Below are 18,454 nucleotides of genomic sequence, written 5' to 3'. Positions count from 1 at the left end.
GAAAAGTCATGTTTTTTGACACAGATGTTAAAAAAGATTTGCTGGTATGACTGACCTATGTGAGTGACAACCGCCACAGTGGCCAAAACATCCCTAATTAAAATTAAACTGCATTAATAAACTAGCCACAGGAGGGTGATAGAACTACACAAATGGAATACAAGCTTGCCTTTTTAACAGACATACTGCTTTTAATATTGTGATGTGACAACAACGATATTGTGGCAATTTTAATATCGCAATGTCCAGATATTGCTGTTATCGTTACGTCGCTAAAAATTTGCGGTGCAGCGGATCATTATTGATCCGTGGTTGGTTCGGGTCAGGCCCGATACGTGGATTGTTTGGTGGGGTGGGGGTGGGGGGGACAAAGTGCACATTCACAGTCCATTTTGACATGTCAAGGAAGCTGAAACATACGCAACGGAGTACACACGCTAAGTCTAATTTCACAATAAAGTTGACCAAATACAGTACAGTAACACATTGACGGCAAAGCAAATAGCCTTAGTAGACTTTTACTTTGAAGTTCACCCATGTTGTGGCATGATGGCTAGCTTGACTTCCCTTTTAGACGTTACTTTATCATAGTTGATTGACATTGTAATTGCGACCAACATCAACACAACGCTATCCAGAACTCATATTCAATCGCTAATTTAGGACGATAAGAAACCGCTAATTAATTACGCTGTCATTGTATGACATTGCAGAAGTCTCTGACGTAAGTAGCTAGCGGCTACCTGTTAGCATGACCAACGACTCTTTGAGCTTGTGACCAAATTCACAAGGCTGAGTGTCCGGCTACCGGCTGATTAGTACGTTTGACAGCTTACTTGAATTATTTTCAATATTCTGGACCAAGGCTACTTTGTAATTCACTCTCCATGTTTAAAGGAAGGGAAGTGTCTTAAATTGCACGTTGAGGTCTTTTCATTATATAAAAAAAAAGAACGATAAATAGAACTTTGTCTTCATTTACTTTATAAAACTCTTTTGGAACACAACTTTAAGCCATTAATACCTTGTTATTTTACACATGAAATAAGAATGTTTCTGCCTCATATTGCATTTAAAAGTTGTGTTCCTAAATTTTAAATGGCTATATTAGACATTTTGTATTGATTTATTTTTTTCTATTGAATGGAAAAAGCACCCATGGCAAACAGGCATGGCAAAACATGCCAATAAACGTTAAATTGTTTTTAAATTCAGGTTAAAAACAATGCTCTCTTTCGATAACTATGATATAGGAAAATCTTGTTCTTCCACTGTACTCTCTTTTAGTCATTTTAGTAAACTATTGTTATTGCTTTACTTACTTTTCAATTTCTTTAATCTCTGTTGTTAACTGCTTTTAAATGTTACACTTTTAATTACTGTATGTGAAACATATTGAATGCATGATTGTGCATGAAATAAATAAATGAGTGATTCTATTTACAAAATTTTTTTTTTACAACCCCTAGGTACTGCCTGGGTCCTGGTCAATGGGAAAACATTTTTGTTTCTTACTAAGCCGCCTGTGTAATACCCCACCTTGATTTGGGATCATGTGTTATTCCCGGGATTTTACAGCACATTGTATGACCACCATCAAAGAATTAGAAATCAAAATATGGTTTATAGACAGTGTTTAAATGCATTTCATTTAAGAAAAATAATTGCAAAAAATAACTGCATTTCCCCCCCCAATATTTTAGAGTCTGTAGTCCTAGAGACACTATCATTCTCTAAAATTCTGTCATTTATGAACATATTTTTTGCTGAAGTTGAATCCCAAGACAGAACTTCATGACCTAAAAAAAAAACAAAAAAAGACCAAAGTGTGTCGCTTAATGAGTTGTGTAAGATCGTGCTAATATGGAGGGCACACTTTGCTCCTGGGGTGTCTGAGAGCAGTGGGGGTCTAATTCAGCTCTCTTCCAAAGAAGGTCATTCTCCTTTCTCGGCCCATGATGGCCATAGAGTGTAGCACTTAAATCTGGCAAAACTCGCCCTATAAATTACAGCAGAGGGCAGAGAGGTCAGAGCCTGGCATGAAAGTAGGCCAGAAGCTATCAATCAGCTGGGGCCAGTGAGGGCCACATCTGTCTCTGGGACTCCCTCAATCTTCTAACGCCTCGTCCTCGTAGCTTTTCCCTCCTCCACGTTCTGGTTTGGGCTGCACCTCTTCTCACAATATCCTTCTCTTTCTTTTGCCTTCTGATATTCTTTCTTTGTGTGCACCCCTCCTCTCCCTAACTCTTTTCCGTGGATCTCCCTCACCTCTTTCACACATTCTCTTACATCACCCTGTTTCAACATCTTCCTCCGATTCGAGCTCTGTGTCGTTTTACGCGCTCTTGCACCATCTCGCCCTGCAACGATATGTTTTGCTCTATCTGCTCTCCAACCAGCATAATACGATAAAGCTTTGATGTATCTTCCCTGAATGGGATGCCAATATGGTTGGAAGGATAATATCTGATCTGCAAAATGCCCAATTTTGGAGGAGAACGATATAGTTGCGAAACAGAACATTTAAAATAAGCATTCAAAGCTCTTCTCATTCCTTATGACGCTTAGCTACGTGCCAAACATCACACATTTCTTGTGAAGAAATTTACAGTCGTTATGAAAGGAAATAATTAGAAAGCCGTTCTGAGTTGCTAACGTCAGATGTTCTTCTTGCATCTCCTGAAGAGAAGTCATATTTTAAATGAAGGATGCTGACTCTGGGAATCCAAATATGCAACGTGTTCTCACTTGCAGTGAGTAGAGCAGCTCATAAAAAAGAACTATATTTTGTTAAGAAGCCAATACATTTTTAGCACCAGGCAACGTTGAGTTCTGGAACGCACGTGCCCGACAAAGTTGCTCTTACTACTGATCACTAACAAACCAGGTTTATTCAAATGTGCTGTTTTAGTCGGCAAATTCTCTACTGTGACGCCACTTTGTCTCATAGACCAAAATTGTTGTAGAGATTTGTCCAAAATCTCTCTAATCTTTCTAGAGAGTAAGAGTGTTCATTTTAGCACAGTTTAAATTTTAGTTAAAAAAGGTTGATTATCTAAAAATGAAAACCAGTTCATTAAGAAGTGCAAATTTGTGTTTTGTCTTCTGCATTTAATTATTCTTTAAATCTGCACTTTGTAACAATTTGCTCACAAATATCATATTAGCTCACATTAGCTTTTCAATTTGACCTTTTATGACTGAAATATTTTTAAATTAGTAGATTAACACATTAGCTGTTTTTAATGGGAACTCCTGCAAGCCTCTGGTCAATAGTTTTCGGATTGGATTCAGGTTCGAATTTCCCGCTCTCTGTCTGCGGATGTGACGTCATGTGCGCGTTGTGTATGTGATGACGGGAAAATGCAGTTTCATTTTTGAGCCACAGGTGGCAGTAGTGATTGTAATTTCAATGTTCTGCATTCAGCAGTTTTAACCAAGTATCCCTGGATGCAGATTGCAGTTTGAGGCGTGCCGCCACATGGGGTGGATTTAAATATTTGACTCCACCCACACACATTTTTCAAAATGGTTTAAACAATTTTTTCCCCCAACAAAATATGCAGATTTAATGATGTACTATTTTAGGAGGTTAAGTTTTATTTTTTAAACACACTTTGGAGCATCAAAAATTACAAACACTCAACCCTCAGCCAGGCAGGATGGAGCAAACTAAACGGTTTGATGGAAGAGGCCAAAGTGTAGTACTACCTGTCCCCAGCAGATGGCGCATCCCTGGACGGTTGAGGTTCGTATATGGGTTTCGGTGACTTTTTAATTTTCATTGTTTAATAAATTGTTCAAACAATACTGTAAGCGTGATGTCATAAGATGTCACAAAGTCGCCAGGGCAATAGTTTAACAAGAAAGAAAGAAAGAAAGAAAGAAAGAAAGAAAGAAAGAAAGAAAGGAAGAAAGAAAGAAAGAAAGAAAGAAAGAAAGAAAGAAAGAAAGAAAGAAAGAAAGAAGACGTTGCTATGAGGTTGAAAATCCGTGTGGGCGGAGTCAAATGTTTAAATCCACTCCACTTGGCGGCATGCATAGAATCACGCTCTGCATCCAGGGCTTACTCACTCTAAAAAAACAAAAAAATATATATTTTTATTTTTATCGAAATACTCGCTTATTCGAGATAATTTTCAGTATGATATCAGAATAAGAAACTATTTTATAGCTGCAGCACTAGTACTTAATTAAATTAATTAATTTAGAGAATAGGGTCAAAGCTGACCCACCTTATGTCAAACTAAGGCATCCACTGGTTTCACCAGAAGATCTTTTATGATATTTGAAACCTAAACCCTCCAAAACTTCTCCATAACTTACTATTCACCTACCATTTTCCGAATCGCCCTTGCTTTTGAATAATTGAGTGGGATCTTTGGAAAGCCCTAACCCTCATCCCCACCTTCCTCTTACAAGTCAGTGTGGTACATTTTTAATTGGTGACATGAAATAAGCATGAAGCGAGCTGGGAGAGAAGAGAGAAGATTGAATCCATGAGTCTCAAATCTGACAGCTTTTGCGTTACATAGCCATAGAGGATCGGAGATGCAAACTGTAAATCCACAGAGGGCGAAATATAAATCTGGACCGACGCATTGCACATGCACGGAGATCACTGACATGAATTCTGTCCAGGATAAAGAGTACAAGCCTCATGTAATCCCTGTTTTTGTGTATCCAGCCGACAGAGACAGGATATGCCACTCTGAGTTACAATTAGCCGTTTTGTGGAGAACAATGTTCAACTCAGCTTTCTGGGAATGATCACTCTTCAGTTGATTACTTTTGTATGAACGCTAGAAAAGAAAATCAGTTTTTTTTTCTGAAAATAATACCAGAAAAACTGCATAAAATTGCAAAAAGGACCTCTTTCAGAATAAAGACAGTTAAAAATGGAAATACATTAGATAAAGGTCCAAACAAATGGATGACATGTGGGGCAGGAAGTACAACTAGAATTATTTCGCAGTGGACGTGAATGAATGGGCCACTGACACTGTTAGCGGTGACAAAATTAAGGTCTATTTTTCATATTACTGCTGTGTCATGCTGCTATTTCCTCATGCAAAGCTTCTGCAGTGCAGGGCTGCAGCAAGAACTGAATTCATGTGCATAGTGAGGGCTCCATCTGCGCTCACACGTTAAATATTAATATTACTATTAAACATAGACAATTGAGCATTCTTCTTTAAATAGGAGGCCTGCACAGTTCTATTGTCTGCGGTATAATTACACATACATTTGGAGCATAAACATAAAAAAAGATGGAGGGAGACATACAGTATATGATAAATGTTCAGGGAAAGTCTATAATTCAATAAAAACACACATGGGTGACACATTCCATACTATTTACTATTATAGAACCTGCAGAATGTATTTTGATTTAAAAAAGATAAACACAAATGCTCATATACATTAAGCATTACACAAAACACACTTCGTAGGGGCTGCCAGTATAAAATGTGAATATTACATATATAATATTATACTTAAGCTATCATCCTACATTATGTGCAAACCATGCTAAACAGGAAGTGTGCACTCAAAACAAAAGTGAGTAGCCTCAAACCAGAAGTCACAATATACAATGCCAATTTTACAATGTTATGCGTATTTAGTAAATTACAACTAGGGGTGTCAACCGATTACATTTTTTAATCGTAATTCATCGCATGACTTCAGTAGTAACTCACGATTAATCATACATTTTATATCAGTTCTAAATGCACAAAAACATTTTTTTTTCCCTAATTTTTAAGATTCTTGTTAACATAATAAAGGGAAAAAAATTAAACTAATAGAAATATGGTTTCATATTTTAGTCATTGATACAGTAATTTCATAATAATTCATTAAATTGAGTTAAAATTAAAAAGATGTACTGTACTGTAAAAAACGAGTGTGATGTTGAATTGTGTCGAGGTCATTATTCTGCCACGAGATTAAATAATTGCATTTGTAAGAAGTTGGTGACAGCTCAGTGCATTTTTGTTGTCATATTAAGAGCTATATAATCTTTAACATAAAGTAACTTGTAAAATCTGCACATTTTTAAAATTGTAAAATACAACTTGACTCCAGTCTCCACAAATATATGCATGATTATTCAATTTATTATTGCTTAATATTGACGTGGATGTGCCTGCTGCGTTGCGACTGGAATTTCCCCAGTACAGTCATTATCACACGTTTTAAAAAAAATTGTGGCGTTAAAGGAACTTTAAAATAACTCAAAATTAACATACTAATTTTGACACCCCTAATTACAGCCATGTTTTGGTTGTTCTCATCTAATGTTCTTTAATTGCTCTTAGAGTTTTGACCGTACTCGACACATTAGCATGCCATTTGCAAAACAGACTTCACACTGAACAAAGGTTATAAACAACAAGACTTTCACACATTTCAGGAGTATTGCACACACCATTGCAACCACCGGCCACCGGTACTGCAGACAAGCGGAGCACAATCATGATTAAGAATCAGTATGGAGAGAGAGATAGATAGATAGATAGATAGATAGATAGATAGATAGATAGATAGAGAGAGAGATAGATAGATAGATAGATAGATAGATAGATAGATAGATAGAGAGAGAGAGAGAGAGAGAGAGAGAGAGAGAGAGAGAGAGAGAGAGAGAGAGAGAGAGAGAGAGAGAGAGAGAGAGAGAGAGAGAGAGAGAGAGAGAGATCCAAGGTGTCAAATCATTAGAACTTGAAAAAGTCAAATAGAATCCATTTAAATGCCTAAGGAGCATTTTTTTTTTTTAAAGCTGCGGGGAAAAAAATTCCATCTACTAAAATGTTCAAACGAGGCAACAAACACAACAATAGGAACACAAGACTAGGAACCATATGGAATACTAAAGGCCAAATGTTGATGAAACTCTGATTTCATTTTAAAACCGCTCTGGGCTATTGGTTGAGCAGTTTAGGTGAGCATAAAAAAACAGTATGCACAGTGAGCTATATAAAACTAATAAACCAGTAAAAAAAAAAGCTATGTCTATCAGCATCTGCTCTTCTCTATGGGTCAGAGCAGCCATCCACAGAGAGCCGTGCCTTTGCCAAGTAGAGACATTAAGTACACACTAATGCACAAGTATCCACTCGGACACTGTGTGATCTCTGAACTATTAACATTAAATGTTTTCTGTGGGTGAATTAAGTGGCTTCCCAGGATAATGTAATTCTGAAATGGAGTTCTCAAGCAGCCACACTTTCAAAAGCAACATGTGGCCATTCAGTCTTCATCGTGCCTCAGCAGTGGGAAGGTTTTCGGGGGCGAGATAACCGAAGCAAAACCAAGATTTGTTAGCTTCCCATTGACTGGTTTGGATCAGTGATTCTCAAAGAGTGGTACTCGGGCTCACTGTAGTGGTACTTGAAATAATCACTGCCATGTACAATTCAGTTGTATTTAACTTGTTAGGACAATCTTCCTATATGTAGGCAGCGTTTATGTTCAAATTGTGCATAATGTTACAGTGGCTTGCAATAATAACACTTAAACCTACTACGCTATTGTATTTAAATTAGGTGTCAAAATGAGTGCGTTCATTTTGAGTTAATTGAAAGTTTCTTTAACACCACAATTTTTTCTAACGCACAATTAATGACCGCTCCTTACTTGGAAAGCCTGTACTGGGGGAATTCCAGTCGCAACGCAGCAGACACGTCCACGTCAAATTTGAGCAGTAATAAATGTAATAATAACGCATATAATTGTGGAGACTGGGGTCAAGTTATATTATATTATAGTACATCTTTTTAATTTTAACTCAATTTTATGAATTATGAAATTACTGTGTCAATGACTAAAAAATGCAGCCATATTTCTATTAGTTTAACATTTTTTCTCCCACTTTTATGTTAACAAGTGTCTGAAAATTTTGAAAAAAATATATTTTATGGTACATTTTATTGTAAATTTATTGTACTAATATTTCTATTAGTTTAAATTTTTTTCCACTTTTATGTAAACTTTGAAAAAAATATTTTATTGTGCATTTAGAATAGATATAAAATTAGCGATTAATCTATTGAAGTATTGAACAATTGAAGTTGTGCAATTAATTGCAGTAAAAAAATGTAATTGCCTGACACCCCTAATTTTATTGTTTCATGTATTTTAATGAGGCACTTCTCTTCCTTACAAATTAGCTTCACTGTATTTCCTCCACGCCCCTTTTTTTTTTTTTTGCCTGCCACTTCTAAGCTGTTCCACGGTGAGCCTGGCGAGAGCAGGGTGGCGCTGCTGGCTAAGTGTACTTTTGGTAAGTAGCGACGTCCTCTGTGACACATGTTGCAGTCCTCCCGACAAAAACAAGCTCAATCGATAGTGATGCATCTTGATAGAAACAGGACACATAGTGGAGTCTGAGCGTGCATTGTAAGAGAAGCCGAGTGTAGTATTCTGGGAGGAGTCCACACACACACACACACACACACACGCACCCACGGATCCCAAAGCAAGTGCAAGAGGAGATAGAAAAAGATCCCACAAAGAGGATGATGCAACTGGAGTGAAATTTTTCGTCCGGAACGCATGCTGCATTAACGGAGACCTGCAGGACAAAAAAACACACACACACACACACGCTCACAGTTTTTGTTCGAAGGCAAATTTGGGTTTATCCTCCTTTCTGCAGATGGCACTTCTCTAATGGTAGCCTGTAACATCTAATTGCCTGCAATAAAACACAGCATGAGTCTTTCATGTTTTTGGCGTCATGACTTTCTGATCTCACCAAACATGATACGCCCCATAATCTGTTGTGAGTCTTCTTCTCTGACATGTTCATTTAAAAGTGTAAACAATGTCCAAATATAGTCAATCAGAGAGAGAGATGCAATTCCCTTTATGAGCAGCTTGCTGTATCATAAGGCATCTGCAGTAAGACAACTGTCAATTATTACACTGTATATCCATTAGGCATTTATGTTAGGCTACAAAATATGGGCATCATCTTTGAGTCGAAGGATGCTAACAAACTGTGACACTTGGTTGACATAACTCACCAGGTCAATATTGGCCCAAAAATAATGAAGTCTTGACAGCCTTTAGCTTGATTTTCAGGCTTTGCAACACCAACTGACTGAGCCCATGAAACAGCAGTTGTTCATCCGTTCAGAACAAGGGTGCCAAACTCATTTTTGCCGCAGGTTACATTGTAATTAAGTTTTCCCTCTGAGTTGTCTATGAACCCATGTTGTATGATGATCTTATATTACTAAACCCTTAAAACTGCTGGGTCAAAAATAACCCAATTTTGGTAAAAAACAAACAAACAAACAAACAAAACAAAAAATGACCGACCTGCTGTCAATTTGACCCAACTCTGGGATATTTTGTAACAAAACAAAATAAATTATTGGGTTAGGGTTCTTGGCTTGTAAGAAACACAAAGATTTCTTAGGTTAGGGCTCTAACCCAATAAATTGGTTTGTTTTGTACAACAACAAAACAGTTGCATCAAATTGACCCAATTGGTCCATTGCCCTTCTTTTTTTTTGACTTTTTTTTCTTCAAAATTGTAAATTGTCTTCACTTTTAATGACATTGATATATTGCAAGCATATTTACATTCTCACTTTTAAAATAAAGTTCATTTGTTGAACTTTTTTTATTTTCTTTTTTTAACTGACATCTGATTTTAGAACTAGTTATCCATCAGTTTGTCTTTCACCCCAAGAAACCCAAGAAATTGGTTTGTTTTGTTATAAAAGTTGGGTCAAATCAACCCAAGTAAGGGGTTGCCCCCCCCCCCCCACACCTTTTTTTTTAACCAAAATGTTGTTACCTATTTTGTAACAAAACAAACCCAATTTATTCTTGGGCTTCTTACAAGCCAAGAAAACCCAGAAATTGGGTTGCTCGGTTTTGGAACGAAACAACCCAATTTTTGGGCCAAAATTGGGTTATTTTTGACCTAGCAGTTTAAAAGTGTATATATACTGTAAACACAACAGATTAATGGATAATTAGTTCTGAAATCAAATGCCAACTTGCCAAGTAAAAAAAAAAGTTGAACAATTAATTTTATTTTAAATGGGATATTGTTTAAAAAAAGTTTGCAATACAGTATATCAATGTTATTAAAAGTGAAGACATTTTAGCAAGAAACACGCACAACGTGATTTGCCTTCGCGGGCCACATAATTAAAATGATGTGGCGGTCAGGATCTGGCCCCCGGTCATTGAGTTTAACACCTGTGCTTTAAAACATGCTAGGCCCAAAAAGTCAATGATTGGAAAAACATACTTACTGACAATTGCGTTTACAAGAAAAAAATGAACATGCTTGTAGAACGATACGGCAAAACTTCACTGTAGACGCATCATCACAGCGAATTGGCGACACATTTTTAAATAAAATCCTATTGAATGGTCGTTGCAATTACATCCCTACATTCTCTTGTTGAATCCAAGAGAGGCGCAAGCTTGAAGGCAGCCTCTGTGTGCTAACTGTGTGCTTCATAGCTGCAGCAGTAGCAGCCGGTGACCATTATAAATGGCCTCTATTAGCATGGCTCGGTCGCAGAGGGGAGAGAAATAAAATCATTGAGAGAATGTAGGCCTGCATTGGTGTCCCAGCGCCCACTCCCAGACTCTGCAGACCTCTGTCCCCCGCACCCCTCCTCCTAGCTCCCCCCTCCTCCCAGCCCTCTGTTCCAAGGGGACAGAATCCTAAAGACTAGATTACCAGTGATACATGGAGTCATTATGGGGAGGGTTATGGCAATAGTATCACAGGCACAGCTGACAATGGCTATAATAGGGGTCTCTTTCTTCAGAGGCAGCATTACCATAGGGAAGGCTGCTTCTTTGGGCTTGTTGATACTGTAGAATAGGATAAGCAACATTTATTACCTGCGGTAGCAGAAAGAAGCTGTGGATCAGTGAGCTGAAACGAGCTTATTTCTTTGTAAAAGTGCCACCTTGTTAAGTTAAATGGGGCCAACAGTGTCCCAATGTAAGGCACTACATTTTTAGTCATGACAACCACTAAATATAGACTTTTTTTAATTTTTTTATTATTATTTTTTATACTGGAAACACTCGACATGTATATACAGTTTCTGGTTCATACTGAATAGTATAACGTATACTTAGGAGCACAGACTTTATTTTTTAAATACTTCTTTTGTACTGGAAACACTCGACATGTATATACAGTTTTTTGTTCATACTGAATAGCATAACGTACACTTAGGAGCACAACCATGAGGGAAAAACATGATGTAAGGTAGGGAGGACAACTATGTAAAAGCTTGGCTGAGAAACGATACCACAAATCGGTATTAGGCTGATATCTGTCTTTATTTCAAGGTATCAGTACTTGTGACGGCAGCTGACATCAGCATCTTTTGGCCATTGTACGATCAGGAAGATAAGGCACACATATCCGACAGATGCCAATTTAGAATATAGTAATTTATTTAAATTCATATATGGAGATTTCGCGTATGAAAAGCACTATGCACATGGTATCGACGACTATACTCAAGAGTTAGTACTTGTACTGGTATCGGTCTGAAAAAAGTGATATCGAATGTCCTTCTAAGACACAAAATAGTTTCAAGGGCAGTTCCACAAACTTTTTAGAAGCTGAAAATGCTTCTAATAGTGAAATGTAAACTGCAATTGCATGCGATCTACCAAAACAAACAGATTTCATATGAGTGATTTGGTGAGACTGAAAAAGTATTGAGATTTAAAAAAAAGGAACTTTAAAACACATTTATTAAAAAACTATCTATGTTCTCCGACTCCCGCCTACCTCAGAGTCACTTATTTGGGACATCTGCACTCTTGCTTTCTGCTAATTTGGAGCACTTCTTCTATAGAACGTGACTGGAAGGTGTTTGAGGTCTGTGCAGGGAATGTGAGTGAGTCAGGCAGTATCTAGTGCCTCCAGCTAGTTAAAATATGAGCACAGCGGGGACTCGCTAATGAAAGCGGGAAGCAGGGCCGTATATCGCAGTGAGGAGACAGTTCTTAGAATCAGCTGGTGAGCCATGCCTATAGTTGGGGCCACTGGTGATTAACTGTACAACAGGGGGGCGACTACAGCTGTGCTATTAATAAAATATACTCCCCAACACAAAAGTGTCATCCTCTATTTCGTTCTTTACTCCCGTGCTTACAGACCATCTAAAATCATTTGTAAATATTTTTAAATTCCTATACATTCAGCGTGCAACCCAATGTTTACAGGACAGTTTTAAGACAGCTTATAGAAAGTGATTTTTTTTTTCCTAATGTACTTTGCTCCCCTGGGAGATGTCCTGCAGGTACAGTGGATCAATTACTGACCTCTCATTAAATGCTGATTTGCCTTCCCTTGAGAGAAGAAAATAAAGTACAAGTGGGAAGTATCATCATTCCTGTTGCACCTAAACAAAGACTGCTCATTAATATTACACCTTAAAGGCAATGTCCAACCAGTTGGAGGCATTAGACATCATTTAATGAGCCATTAAGTTAAGCCATTCTAATTAATTGCCACTGTAAGTGAATCCATGCATTATTTTATTGCAATAAAAAAAGTTTTAAAGGATTTTTTTTTAAAGTGTAAAGCACGTAATTAATTATGGACTTCGTCGCTCACAAGCTCACGCACACCATACACAATGCCGCGGGCAATCAAACACAGCCTCCAGCTATTGCAACATGAAAACGTGAGTTTAATGGCCTGGATTTACTGGAGTGAATGAAAGCAGTCTTACAAACGCCGGACTACCCAAAAGCAGCCGCATGCATGCTGTCGTGACTCCCGTTTTGTGACACTCTTAATGCTGGAATATTAGGATTTAGGACATTGACATAGTCTTTATTTTATTTTATTTTTTGACATGTCATCCTGTCAGAGTGTCGCTCTTGTCGCCCTCAAAACGTGTGACAGATGCCGGGAGCGTTACCCACCTTTGTGCATGCCCGTGAAGCGGTCCTTGAGCACGGTGAGCTCGTAGATCTTGCCAAACTCCTCGAAGAGGGGCCGCAGGTCCTTCTCGTCCAGGTTGCGGGGGATCTGACCGATGAAGAGTTTAATGGCATCGTGGTCTTTCATGGGGATGGTGGCCGGGCAGCCCCCTGGGCTGTGGTTGTGGCTTAATCCATTCACTAGCCCGTTGGTGCTGGCGGAGACCATCCCGATCCCGACGCCGTGCACCGCGGCGTCCACTTGCCCGTTGGTTAAAGTTGCCATCTTCGTTCGGACCGGCCAGCGAGTTGAGGGTGGCTAGCGACAGCGGCAGATGGCGATGATAGTGGTGGCGAATCAAAAAGGCAAAGGAGCAAGTCTTGGTCAAAATTCGCCTCCGAAAGCGAGCCGCGCCAGAGCTAATTGGGCTCTCGTCCTATCAAAGCCAATATTTACATTGATGTGAAAACACATGTAGCGTGCGCTCAAGTCGCATAGCAGAACCGCGTGATGCCGTTTTTGGTCCCGATGGAGGCTTTTTGATTCCTTGTGTTTAAGTCCTACTCAGAAAGTCGTTCATTGATATAATAAAAGAGAGGAAACAGAGAGATGGGAGTTGAGAGTGAGTGAGAGAGAGAGGGAGAGATAGAAGAGAGAGAGGGGGAGGTAGAAAGACAGAGGGACAGCAAGAGAGAGAGAGAGAGAGAGAGCGAGAGCGAGAGAGACCAAGCGTGTACACTGCCTATTTACACCCACGTTCCCTCGTCCCAGCTTCTTGGCACCCTTTTATTTTTGTTTTGCATTCGAGTCGCTATGGGTGTCTTCTCGGTTTAAACGAGCAGGACTGACTCAACCTCTACCACGTTGGTGGGGTGGTTTCAGTAAGGAAAACTCGCTGGAAACTTGTCTTATATCAAACACCGCTTCTCTGCTCCCCCCTATTTTCTTCTGGGAAGACCCAATGGTACATTCCACCGAGGGGAGAGGGTCTATAAATAGAGAAATATAGAGAAAAACGCTCCTTTGTGCTTCTGCTCAGCAAGTGAAAAACGACACAATCACAAGAATATGGCGTGCTCACTAATTGTGTATCAATAATACTATGTTCAATTAAACAGACAATCTGGATGGTTTTTAAATCTAATTTCAGAACCTTTCATTTGGTCGCATTCATCCTGCCTGCATGCGCCGGGATCTCGGACAGCTCCGTGGTGCTGAAACGAACAAGATACAATCCAGAAGGCTTTTATTTGAGTTCTTTAGCTTTTTCTGTCTTTGTTTGTTATTGTTCATAACAGACGAACGTGGGCACGTCGATATGTAAGTTGAATGTGTGATTTCTGAAGCTTTGTGCAGTGGATGCAAGAGCTCCCAGAAAGGGAAAGTCTGTGAGCACCGCCGAGTGGCGTTCAGAGGGGGCACATAAGGGAGGGTCGGAATATAAAAGATATTGTCTTTCTATTATGGCATTAAAAAAATTTTTTTAGTCATATCAGGCATTAGGCACTAGCTTTTCATTGATTTGTGAAAGTCTTTATTTGTATTAATGCTTTACTAATATAAATGGGGAAGCAATGACTATAGACTAATTAGTGAAATTTACAATATTGACAAGTGGATGAGCAAATGCAGACAGAACTGTTTCAGAAAAGATCATGAATTGCCAGACAAGAGAAAGAATACATCAACAGTGTGAACATACACTGCACGGTCAGAGAACCTTATCAAAAATTCTCACTTTCAACAATGTATTATATCTAATCATTCAGTTTGAAATTGTGTAGACCTACACTGTGTCATGGACTATACCTAATATTTTGACTCTAAATGCTAATACTAATTATGCACGTGTGAGTCTACACCACACACACACACACAACAAATTGTCTGACAGTAACAGTCAATACAAAATGAGCATTATCTTATCGATTGATTACTCAAATGGTGATAATCCTGGCTAGTCAATAATACTATGTATTCGGTGATATAATGTAATGTTGTATTCTAATATATACAAATCTTACAATTAAATCAACCATGTACAGTATAAATTTATCAGCCCTAAAAGTTTGAAAAATATACAGTTTTCAAGAAAATGTGCAGTTTTATAGTTTAGAAAAATGTGAATGTCAAAGGCCCTCTATTAAGATACAATGCATCTCCTGTATATTTATGCAATGGTACACAATGTAATAGTCCAGACACATTGATACATTGTTCAATTATTAGCAAAGTGAACATGTGCTATACTTTTATAATGTTCTTTATGTCACAAGAGCCCCCCCCCCCCCCCCTTTCCCCTCTCTACTGATACATTAGCCAAGCATTATATTACAAAAGCGATACACTAGGTGCCTCTCTCACCTATTTCTTTCTGCTCTTCTGCCAGCTAAATGGCCCGGTAATGTCATCTCGTTTTCATGGCATGACCGGGCCCCAGTGGGGCGGGGGGAACTTTGCTTTCTTTGGCATGACACTGTGCTCCGTTCTCCAAGCTTTCCCTCGGGGCCTCGACCCATTCACCATGCACTGCCGACTGGTCTGCACTCATGCTTGACTTACCATTGGCAATATTTTACATACAATGTGGCATAATGGGAGGACACCTCATTTAATGAACGCTCAGTCCTGATTATTATGTAAGGAGTGTTTGGTCACAGAACAAATTTGAAAATCTGAAATTCAACTGGAATAGTAAGCCCATCATCTACATAACCACATATAGATTTTTTTCTTTTTGATTTATGTACAGCTGCCAAATTTGAACTCATTATGGAAGGAATTTTAACAGATTCTTTAACCTCTTCCTGTTATCCAAAACCTGCAAATGAGATAATACAGAGACTTAGAAGCGGTTATGAAATGTAAATCGTTGTCTGTCACTATGTGTGACTGATTGACTGCTGTCTGTCCAGGGTGTACCCCACCTCTCACTCAATCTCAGCTGTAGTCCCCAAAATGTATTTATTTTAACACTGCTTGAGTACACTAAAATGCATTTTATGCAACTCTTAGGGAACAAAAATCCAAAGGTGAGTTGAAAGCAGTACACAATCAGAAAAGAAAATGGATGGATGGATACATTTGAAAGGTATATTTGATGTGCTTAACCTGTTATGGTTTACAATGAAACAGTTGCTATGCTAGGTGCTAATTCTTTCACTCTTTTTATTTAATTGATCAATTTATGAAACAGTCAATCACTCTGATGTAGAAATTGTTTCAATTTCCACAGTACAATGATTCAATCAACAGACTTGAAGAATAAGAACATGAACAGGCATTCTAAATAAAAATCACATTGAATGTGGCGATCGATTATTACCAACGGCCTCTTAAAATGTTCACACTCTCTCTTCCTTGACAATCGCACCGTGTTTTTATGATTCAATAAAAAATAACAGTGAATCATAGTGTGTGTGATTGTGGAGCAAGAACACCTGATACCAGGTTGTAGTAGTCCATTGCAGTGCTTCAGTCGATGCAGATTTATTTTACTTGCAACATTTACTGTAATGTTAAGCTAAGGAGCGCAATGTGAATGATGATAAGCAGGATAAGTTAAATAATTGTAATGCCTTGAACGAGCCCTTATTTGATGCAAGAACCAGCGCATATCTCTGTCCATGTTACCAGTTTTTCTGTCCGTGGTGCTGGAATGAAGAGCCCATGTTCCTCTGTCCATGGTTCTTGAATAAGGTGCACATAAATTCTTCTGTCCGTGGTTCTGAAACAAATACACAGTTCAGCTATTCATAGTGCTGAAACAAAACGCACTCTGTCCGGGGTTCTGAATTTAGCCTGACAATACTTTTGTTTCTGGCTCTAATGGCACTGGATAGACAAGGTGAAGCTGACCATATGTAGTCCATTTCGTCAAATGTAATGGTCCATAAAGGTGACTATTTAACATGGATAAATATATTTTGAGCAAAATTTCTATACACTCACTGATCATATTATTAAATACACCAACACAATTGCAAGAAATGATAGAAGTAGCAATGTATTTATGATTGTGGTTGAAATTTAGTGGTGCTGAACTGCGTTGTAAAAGTACAATGGGCTTGTAATCTTCAACGAGTTAGACGAGAAAAGAAAATTGTTAGAATCATTTACCAGTATAATAAGTAAAAAAACAACTACAATTGTCAGAGTTACATGCATCTTACAGTGTCAGTTAAAATTAAATATTGTATTATAAAAAGCCAGTGGATTGGATTCAGGGCTTTTTATTGTATCAGATTAGATAGTGCAGGTGTGGTGTATCATATCTGTTACACATTAATAATTAAATTAATTACCATTTAGAAAGCCGTACTCACACTGCGTGGACACTGAATATGTAATTGTTTAAATTCCTGGGCTAAAATATGCTTAAATTGGTCATGCAGACTTAACTCCCAATAAGCCCACATGAGATCAAATATATTTTCTCTCTTATAAGAAAAAAGAAAATATGTAGTAAAGTAAACACATTGGAGCCTTTTAAGTAATTAGTAATGCATCTTCCTAAAAAAAAAAAAAAATCTACATAGAAGATTAAATTAGTACACATGTATGGAAAGGCATGATTGTGGAAGAAGAAGAAAAAGAAAACAAGAAGAAAAGACGAAGATATGCTTCGTTTTTACTAAGACAAGCAAGAGGTGATGTCAAACCAATTCTGAGATGAAGTTACGGATCTCCTCTAAAGAAAGCTTGTAGGTTTGGGATGGCAGACTCTCCTGGGCAGCTCATGGTACGACGCAAAGAGCTGTGTCTGCCTCTGGCCCCCGCGGTTATAGCAGCGCTGCATTGGAAAGAGATTAGTGCGGTGACATTTGACATGGGTGGGCGTCTGTGCTTGTGCCGAGCACCGGCTGTACAGATCAGCTGTGCTGACAGCTCCTCTCCTTCACTGACTCTCTGGCCCCAAAACACGGGCGGGCCTCTTGAAAAACACAAGCTTCTGTACAACGTTGCCCAGAGATCAAGTCACAAAAACAAACATGCATGTGTCTTAAAAGGAAAGCTAAATACGCTAAACAGGCTGCAGTTCCTTTGCGCTTCCTATGTCATGAGCTGTGCGGCCTCTCACACGGGTCTGACAAGAAAAAAAAAGTGTCTGGCTGCTGTCTAAATCGTGCAGCTCAAAAAACCTATTTCCACTACAACAGATCAATTCCAGAGAGAGATCACAAGGTGAGATGACCTCTGACTCCTGGCTTTGTTGGAGCACACTGATGATACTCGCAGGGCTTGACCTGGTTGTCAGGGTGATGTGACACCTCCATTCTAGATGGGCAGCCATTTTGAGGCCAAAGTGTCTGACTCCAAATAGCCATTAATTGCTCCAGGGAGGAAATAAGGGCTCACAAGGGAATGTGACAACACCTGGTTCTCTGCCACATATGCCCCTGGGCAAACTAAAAGTCGAGAGGTGTTGATGTCATTTTTTTTTACATGACTTTTTTCAAGCTATCTAGAAATTGTTGATAATGTTTCCTTTTATTCAATGCCTTGATTTCATATAATTAG

At 38.6% G+C, this 18,454-nt stretch overlaps 1 protein-coding gene across 4 annotated transcripts in view; it reads right to left on the bottom strand.

Moving 5' to 3' along the window:
* The window catches only part of celf4 (CUGBP, Elav-like family member 4), a 123,175-nt gene extending 109,458 nt beyond the window's left edge, over positions 1 to 13,717 (bottom strand). For all 4 annotated transcript variants that reach the window (XM_086086432.1, XM_086086435.1, XM_086086434.1 and 1 more), the window contains exon 1: positions 12,937 to 13,717. In XM_086086432.1, coding sequence (XP_085942558.1) covers positions 12,937 to 13,219 — 283 coding nt within the window. In that variant the 5' untranslated portion in view covers positions 13,220 to 13,717. The remainder of the gene's footprint in view (positions 1 to 12,936) is intronic.
* Between the last annotated feature and the right edge of the window lie 4,737 nt (positions 13,718 to 18,454).

The sequence above is a fragment of the Leptonotus elevatus genome, chromosome 10 (assembly GCF_054856555.1).
Source record: "Leptonotus elevatus isolate MCC_2025b chromosome 10, RoL_Lele_1.0, whole genome shotgun sequence".
NCBI classification, from domain to species: Eukaryota; Metazoa; Chordata; class Actinopteri; order Syngnathiformes; family Syngnathidae; genus Leptonotus; species Leptonotus elevatus.
This window is presented reverse-complemented; position numbering and strand designations above follow the sequence as displayed.